This window comes from Salmo salar, chromosome ssa24 (genome assembly GCF_905237065.1).
Source record: "Salmo salar chromosome ssa24, Ssal_v3.1, whole genome shotgun sequence".
In the NCBI taxonomy this organism is placed as follows: Eukaryota; Metazoa; Chordata; class Actinopteri; order Salmoniformes; family Salmonidae; genus Salmo; species Salmo salar.
The window spans coordinates 29,287,574-29,296,637 of record NC_059465.1 but is presented as its reverse complement, the minus strand read 5'-3'; the positions used below and the strand labels follow the sequence as shown (position 1 = coordinate 29,296,637).

The 9,064-nt window shown below is 42.9% G+C and overlaps 1 protein-coding gene across 1 annotated transcript; it reads left to right on the top strand.

Moving 5' to 3' along the window:
* Positions 1-657: 657 nt before the first annotated feature.
* LOC106585695 (ubiquitin-conjugating enzyme E2 R2) lies at positions 658-8,511 on the top strand. Its single transcript, XM_014172202.2, has 5 exons — positions 658-1,653; positions 4,560-4,646; positions 4,938-5,035; positions 5,375-5,509; positions 5,721-8,511. Exons 1-5 carry the CDS (start codon positions 1,477-1,479, stop codon positions 5,968-5,970), a joined length of 747 nt encoding a protein of 248 aa, XP_014027677.1. The 5' UTR covers positions 658-1,476; the 3' UTR covers positions 5,971-8,511.
* The last annotated feature ends 553 nt before the right edge of the window (positions 8,512-9,064 follow it).

Genomic DNA, 9,064 nt, shown 5'->3' with positions numbered 1-9,064 from the left:
TGTCCAAAGAGGGGCCAGAAGTATACAGAATGATGTTGTCTGCGTAGAGGTGGATCAGAGAATCACCAGCAGCAAGAGCGACATCATTGATGTATACAGAGAAGAGAGTCGGCCCGAGAATTGAACCCTGTGGCACCCCCATAGAGACTGCCAGAGGTCCAGACAACAGGCCCTCCGATTTGACACACTGAACTCTATCAGAGAAGTAGTTGGTAAACCAGGTGCGGCAATATAGCAGACTAAGGGATGTGTACTACCACTCTGCGTTGCATCGTGCTTAAGAACATCCCTTAGCCGTGGTATATCGTCCATACCACACTCCCTCGGGCCTTATTGCTTAATTATACTGCACTCAGCGATTTTGTTTCATAAAGGTCGTGGGATACAGAGAAAATCTATCCTCCCGAACACAAACAAGAGGCTGAGAACAACCCGTTGGACCTGCAAAGAGTCTAGACAGGTCTACAAAGAACGGACGAATGACACAGGGAAAACAGTATAAACACCGTTTGTCATCTAATTCTACTTTTCATTCTAACATTATGAAACAAGTTAAAATGGTTGGATACTAAAGGCGCAAGCTATATTTTTTACGTTGTTTTTCACGTAAAACGTAAGTGCAAGGTGTTGCCTACGCTACGACGTAAGTGCGCGAGGCAGCAAGCGCAGTGAAATCTCCAGGAAGCAAAGGGTGGAACTTGAGAGAGAAGGAAGTTCCTACACAAATGTGGATTCATTTATAACGCTGTAGTTATTTTAAAGAGATATTGCTGGATATATGATAAAACATTTTAAAAACGAATCATTAACGTTGGCAGAGTTTGAGACTCGTGGAGCAGCTAGTGAGCTCTCAAACAAACAAATGTCAAAACAACCCGCTGGATCTGCCGAGTCTAGACAGATCGACAGAGAACGAACGAATGACACAGGAAAAACAGAAACACCGTTTGTCATCTAATTATACTTTTCATAACATTATGAAACAAGTTATAAATGGTTGGATATCAAAGACGCTAGCTATATGTTGAACGTGGGGACAGAAGATAATTTGTAAACGGCACCACCTGACCACCCCCAGAATAAAACAATAACAGATGCACAGATCGAGGAATATGCAGCGATAAAACATTTGGCTTGTCATAAAACCGTATATAAATATTTTAGTCTCTACCAAAAATACCTTCTTCATTATCCAAAGAACTGTGAACAAAGCCAGCAGAAGTTTTGTCGCTAGTTAATGCTCCCGACTTGTTTAGAGCAGGCTGCACCGTTAGATGGATAGCTAGTGCTAGCCACCTACTATCAAGACGTGGTGGTTAATGCTTGCATACCTTTTATATGACTGACAGCTGTTGCTTGTTGGGACGAGCAATTTAAATTGGTCCTGTTTTATTTGACTGGTTGTTGAGAAAGCTGCCAAAGAGCGAGAGCAAACGGGGTCGTCCGGTTTTGACACTTCATTACTCTTGGGTCACCATGGCGCAGCAGCAGATGCCAAGCTCTCATAAGGCACTGATGCTTGAACTGAAGTCTCTCCAAGAGGAACCAGTGGAGGGTTTCCGCATCACCCCAGTAGAAGAGTCAGACTTGTACAACTGGGAGGTGGCCATATTTGGACCCCCCAACACACTTTACGAGGGGGGATACTTCAAGGTGAGGGATAATTTAGTCTCAACTGGTTTTGCCTCAGGACCCAAATTGAACCAGGTTGTCTTAGTCGTGACCCAATATTTGCATCGCGAAAAAGAATAGCCAAAATACAATCAGGAAAACTATTTTTAATGCTGTATTGTTATTAAATGTTTCAATTATATGACAAGGGAACAACATTCCCACCTCTTTCATTGTCAATAATTGTATTTTGTCCATATTCTTGATGAAGAACGTTTATAAACTAACTGGTTTGAGACCACAAAATCAGCCAAAATGGCACTGCAAATAGCTCTATATTGAAAATTCTGTGATTGAAGAAAAATTGTTCAGAGATTAAATTGTACATTAATTATAATTTCTACACACGTTCTACCTGGTTTATGTTAAATTCAGACTGGAGTATTTTTTTCACATCAAATTGTTTATAAAAAAATATTAATAATGAATTTTTACTCAGACACCATCGACCCATTCAAAACCTTTGGTCACGACCCACCAGTTGAGAATTGCTGATTTAGTCTGTCTTGTCTGTGGGCAGTACACCTGATCCGGGCCTGTAGCTAACTCTAGTCTTATAGTATAGACATAAAACAACAAGAATCCAAACAGTGCTTTTAGCATAGCCTAACACAACACGCTTTTGTTGTTATATTTATATGTAGACAATCAGTGTTTGACTGGCCACCGTGAGTGCTAGCCCTTAATCATGACTCTAACCATTACATTACATATAAGAGTCCACGAAGGAAGGTTCCTTCTGTAGGGGGGAGTTTTGTTAAGAGCTGCGACGCTCGCTTGCAGTACGGTTTTGGAAACATAAGGACCTTGTATTTCATATCGGCGAGAAATACACGGAACAAAAATATAAATGCAACATGCAACAATTTAAAAGATTTTACTGAATTGGTCAATGGAAATAAATTAATTAGGCCCTCCTAATCTATGGATTTCACATGAATCGGAATACCGATATGCATCTGTTGGTCACAGATGCTGTACCTTAAATAAAATTAGGGGTGTGGATCAGACAACCAGTCAGTATCTGGTGTGACCACCATTTGCCTAATGCAGTGCAACACATCTGTTGTCCCACTCCTCTTCAATGGCTGTACGAAGTTGCTGGATATTGGAGGGAACTGGAACACGCATGCTCAATGGGTGATGACATGTCTGGTGAGTTTGCAGGCCATGGAAGAAGTGGGACATTTTCAGTTTCCAGGAATTGTGTACAGCCTTGCAACATGGGGCCATGCATTGTCATGCTGAAACATGAGGTGATGACGGCGGATGAATGGCAGGACAATGGGGCCTCAGGATCTCGTCACAGTATCTCTGTGCATTCAAATTGCCATCGATAAAATGTAATTGTGTTCGTTGTCCATAGCTTATGCCTGCTCATAACATAACCCCACCGCCACCATGGGCCACTGTTCACAACGTGAAACCGCTCGCCCACACAATGCCATACACGCTGTCTACTATCTGAAACTGGGATTAATCTCTGAAGAGCACACTTCTCCAGCGTGCCGGTGGCCATCAAAGGTTAGCATTTGCCCACTGAAGTCAGTTACGACCGCGAACTGCAGTCAGGTTAAGAACCTGGTGAGGACGATGAGCATGCAAATGAGCTTCCCTGAGACGGTTTCTGACAGTTTGTGAAATTATTTGGTTGTGCAAACCCACAGTGTCATCAGCTGTCTGGGTGACTGGTCTCAGACGATCCCGCAGGTGACGAAGCCAGATATGGAGGTCCTGGGCTGGCGTGGTTACACATGGTCTGTGGTGGGACCAGTTGGAAGTTCTGCCAAATTCTCTAAAACGAAGTTGGAGGTGGCTCATGGTAGAGAAATCAATATTCAATTATCTGGCAACAACACTGGTGGACATTCCTGCAGTCAGCATGCCAATTTCACTCTCCCTCAAAACTTGAGACATCTGTGGCATTATGATGTGTGACGACAACTGCACATTTTTTTTGTGTCCTTTTATTGTCCCCGGCACAAGGTGCACCTGTGTAATGATCATGCTGTTTAATCAGCTTCTTGATATGCCACACCTGTCAGGTGGATGGATTATCTTGGCAAAGGAGAAATGCTCATTTACAGGGATGTAAACAAATTTGTGCACAACACTTGAGAGAAATAAGCTTTTTGTGCGTATTGAACATTTCTGGGATCTTTAATTTCAGCTCATGAAACATGGGACCAACATTTAATATGTTGCGTTTATATTTTATTCAATATCATTTTCTAAAAACAAGGTTAAATTGATTCTCAACTTTTATAGGGTTAGGGTTCTCACACGGCCATATTTCCATGTTACAGTGCTTGTTTACGGAAGACAGAGTGGACTACCTGTGCTAATTAGCTATCTGTGTCACCGAACACCTTTGTGTAAACCACAATTTATGGTGTAAACGGAAGACAGACGCCACAAATGTGTTGTCACTGAAAAATACCGTCGGCTGCAACTGTATTAAAACAATGTGTGTGATTTGCATTTGTGATCTTTTTTTTTCTGGGATATGAAAGTAGAAGGATTTATGTTTCTGGAACTGCACCGCAATTGAGAATCGATTCACATTTAGATGGAGTAGTTGGCTGTTTTGGCTTCCAGAGCCAATTCACCGTTAAAACAGAACATGTAAGGTCCTTGGACTAAGGAGTAACGTTAGGCTTCTTTAGGCCATTATTGAGCTACGTGAGTGCATACCCCGGCCTAGAGAGCAATGTTTGACAAACTTGGCCCACCACTTTAACGACCATCGAAAAATACTCCTTTGTTTGTTATGTTACAACTGAGTTATCTGTCACCCAGGCCAAAATCCACAAGTGGGTTTCAACACACTTTCTGAAATGTGAAAGTATTCCTGCCCTCACACATCACTGATTTTCTCTCATTTCCAGGCACACATTAAGTTTCCAGTTGACTACCCTTACTGCCCACCTACTTTCCATTTCCTCACAAAGATGTGGCACCCCAACATATATGAGGTGAGGTGTACCACATTGTATGTTTATGTAAGAGTTAAGGACGGACCGTAAGCTCATTCCACAGCTAGCTTGGTACCTTTTGGGTGGCTCAGCCCGTTGGAACATTGTTTCGTAACACACTACTTGACAGAGGATCACTGGTTCGAGCCCAGTATGGGGCAGTCGGACAGTGGAGGAAGCTAAGCTGTTAGCAGCACACTGACCCCCGCTACATTTGTGTTTGTGTGATTATATGAATTTATGGACAGTTGTTGCTATTGCTGTGGAGTGTAACATGTTTCTTGTCTACAGAATGGGGACGTGTGTATCTCCATCCTTCACCCCCCTGTTGACGACCCCCGGAGCGGAGAGCTGCCCTCTGAGAGATGGAATCCCACCCAGAATGTCAGGTAAAACACCTGGGCTGCGTTCAGGATGAAATAAACCTAGCAAACATTTAAGTGAACGGACAGGGAACTGTTCTGAACAACCTGTTGAGGAACATTGTAATGATAGTGGCTCAGAGGGCGGTTGTGCGGTGTGATGCTGGACATCTCTTACTATTTCATCAAATACGCCACTCGTTTCTTTGAGTCACACTCAAAGGTCAGATGTTTCATCCACGAAACTATAGCAGTTATATACCTCAATGTAAAAAAATGGTGTGCAACGTTTCGGGAGAATGTATCTTTAAGTACGTATTGTTGTAAAACGTTGCAAAATGTTTCATCATATATGTCTATGTTCAGGACCATCCTACTGAGTGTGATCTCTCTGTTGAATGAGCCCAACACCTTCTCCCCGGCCAATGTCGATGCCTCTGTTATGTTCCGCAAGTGGAGAGACAGCAAGGGCAAGGACAAAGAGTATGCCGAGATCATCAGGTTCTTAGAATTCACTTTCTCTTAAACACAAAATGACAAACAACAACATGCTCGTCTATACACATACAACTAAACGTGAAAATTCGGTGCAATCATTCACTTCATTTTTCTATCTGGAACCTTTCACTCTTCTGTCTGTCTCACATTGTATTTACTGTCGGTTGTGCTCTCTCCCTCTCTTTATTTCTCTCTCGCTGTCTATCTCTCTCAGGAAGCAGGTCGTGTCCACTAAAGTGGAGGCGGAGCGGGACGGCGTGAAGGTGCCTACTACGCTGGCAGAGTACTGCATCCAGACCAAAGTGCCTTCCCACGACAGCAGCTCGGACCTGCTCTACGATGACCTCTACGATGATGACATCGAGGAGGAGGACGACGATGACGATGATGCAGAGGCAGTGGGCCAGATGGCAGGAGAGGGTGGCTTCAATGACGAGGAAGACTCGGGCAACGAAGAGTCATGACGATCCTTCTCCTCTTGTTGTTTATCTTGCTCCTTCCCACACCCTTCCTCCCGAGGACTCCGCTGCAGCCTCGTCCTGTTCTGTCCTTACTTTCTGATTCCTTCCCACGTGCACGCACACACACTCTCATGCTGGCTCCATCCCTTCTTGAAGACGTCCCCTTGGCACTTACTGTACCTTGAGATTTGTTTCCATCGCTGTCAAACATGCCCAAATGCATAATTTTAACAGCTGTATGGGGGTCAGATGTATTTAATTGTTTTATTATGGCATTTTTTGTTATCCTAATTTATCTCCCTCATTGACGTTCATTAGGCATAATCAGTGGGTTAGTTTATGCAGCTTTACTTGTGGTCAATTATTTCACAGTGATATAAACCAAAATGGTTGTTTCTCTTTCAACTAATTGATGGGTCCGTATTAAACAATTAAACAAAATGACATGCTTTTTGATGACACCAATTTGGCATGTATGCTGACTACCAGTGTTGCAAAAAACATTTTGTAAGAATTGCAATTGGCTGCTTGATTTGTCGCAAGATTACATTTTGCAGTTGCCGCCACAACTTCACGGCTCCAATTTGCATTGCTGCAGTCCCCGACATTCGCCCCTTCTGCCGCACATGCCTTCCCCTTGTCCTTCTCTGCCTGTGTGTGCACCTGCTGTGACTTCTGTTGCATAGGCAGCTTTTCCCACTCTTGTTTGTGGCATAATTGAGTGGGAAAAGTCGCTAAATGGTATCAAAACTCCCCAAAGGCTGCCTGAAAAGTAGTTTGACTCTAGGTTCTTTGAAAAAAGTCGCTGTGGGGGTCTGAGCTCGCTAAATATAGCGACTTCAAGTTGGCAACACTGGTCTCTATCCCTCCCAGGGTTCACATACACATTCCTCTTACAAATTAATTCAATTCCTTTTAAACTATATAGTGTAAAACCAAATCCTATTCAGATCTAAAACCAATTTAAATTAACTGAAATTTGTTCTTAAGCTGTGTAACAGAGTGGTAAGATGCACTCAATGAACATACCCCCATTAATAAAAATAAACTCATTTTCTGTATTGCCCTGACAGGGATCTGAACACAAAAAGGACACTTATCTTTCCATTTTTGGTAGGTTCCCCATTTTTCTCTGAGTAATCAACTCAATCAAAGATCGCTAACAGAAAGGAAGGGTTGGGCACTCACTACCAACATGCATCTCTCCAACCAGAGACAGCAGAGAAGCAATCTCTGAACAATCTCTGCTCCAAACTCTCCAAGGTTAAATGCACCTGGAACTGATGAAGGGACACAGAAACAGGATGCTAAGACATACGCCTGATGTCATTTTAGCTCTTGTCCTCTCAAACAGAAGATGCTTCCGAGTATTGGTACTGTACCAGCGCTGGATAATTTCCATGGAGACTGGACTGGTGATATAGTTGTTTCCGTGGAGACTGATTTGTAACTACCCTATCTTTCTTTGGGGGACTTGAACACCAGGGATAAATGAGACAAGCGGACAATCCCCCCCCCCCCCACACACACACACACACACAGAGCGCTGGAGCCATGAGAATGCTCTGCACAGAAAACAGCAGGAACCCTACAGAGTGGGATCACTGCTGTTTCAAGACCATTTCATCGTATGTTTGTATTTGCTGTAGTCTATAATCTCCCATTCAAGGTTTGACGAAAACATCTCACTTTACCCAGATACACAGGCAATGAATGCTGGGTCACCATAGGAAGTGTTGGCCATTCCGTAACACTTTGTTACAGCTTTAGTTTGGGGTGTCTGTGTCACCTACCTCTACTTGTGTATGTGCAACAGGCCTAGGTTCCCATACTATTTGAAATCATTTCAAATGTCACAAAAGTGCAAACCTCACCTACCGGACATCCCAGACTGACGAAAGCTAACTAATTAAACATTTCAAATAGTATTTGAACACAGGTCTGATGATGAAGAGATTTTGAGGGAAACGTGAACTGAATGTCACTTAAAGGCTTGGATGTTTTTTATTTTGAGTCTGGTAGTCCATAAGGGCTTCCAGAGTCAATGAGATTCATGGTGTTTTGTTGAGAAAGAGATCCTCTCTCCCGTCCCAGTTCTAGTCACAGGCCCTTTGACCCCAGATAGGTAATCAATAAATAGAAAAGCATTCAGTTTGGCAACAAGTGGAGTGCTACATAACCATGAATACTAATTTATTAGATAATTAATTTCAAGGATAGTGTAGAGACTTGGGGCTCGATTCAACCAAACCCACTGGGCAGTATTCACGCAGTAGCATGTAGGCCTAAACATACTAGGTAAACAAATATATTGCGTAAACATTGCCAAAGCAGGTTGGCCTGGATACGGCCATTGGTGTCTTTCAGCTATTAAGTGTTTAAGTATAACATTCCCATTGGTCTAACTTAACATGTGTCATGAATGTTTTCTTGTAATGGATGTTCACCAAAGATCAGAGGCTTTCTTTTATGAGTGTAAAGCTTTATCTTTGGGTTGTTTGTTGCACAAATAAATAGAGGGCACTGGAAATGTTGTCAAAGCTATTGCAAAGTGAGGTTACTTTTGACCGTTAATAATCCACTTGTTTGATATGAATTGGGGTTTCAAAGAAAAACAAAATGCATTCAAATGAAATGCCCCTCAAAAAGTTTACTGATGGTAAAATTGGTGGGTGCAGAGGCAACCTAGTCTCAATCACATGTGTCGGCAGCATTGAGAGCCTCCCACTACTGATCTCCCTGTGTGTTATGGAGTGAGGTGAGGCTCTTAACCTTCTGCCTTACACCCTCTCTTGAAAGCCACATGGGCCTGAAAAGAAAGAAAGATATAAACAGTATCAACTCTATAACAAGGTATAAGTATTATACTTACAGGCTTCTTATTTTCCCCCTCACATATCTCTTCAGAGTGATGAGAAGTAGCCCCTTCCTTTTACCGTCTGCTTGGCTGCAGATGCGATTCTAAAGCGATCACTGGTAGAGGACACGTCTGTAAAGGGCTTCAGGCTGATAGCATCAACTACATGGAGCATGGCCTTGTTACTTTGGGTTAAAACATCACCCACAAGGACCTGAAGTTGGTTGGAGGCTTTTGAGA

Excerpts from the sequence above, each read along its gene's own strand:
- LOC106585695 (XM_014172202.2), top strand. The coding sequence starts at position 1,477 with ATGGCGCAGCAGCAGATGCCAAGCTCTCATAAGGCACTGATGCTTGAA. Across the intron at positions 1,654-4,559 it reads ACGAGGGGGGATACTTCAAG|GCACACATTAAGTTTCCAGT; the intron begins GTGAGGGATAAT and ends TCTCATTTCCAG. Across the intron at positions 4,647-4,937 it reads GGCACCCCAACATATATGAG|AATGGGGACGTGTGTATCTC; the intron begins GTGAGGTGTACC and ends TCTTGTCTACAG.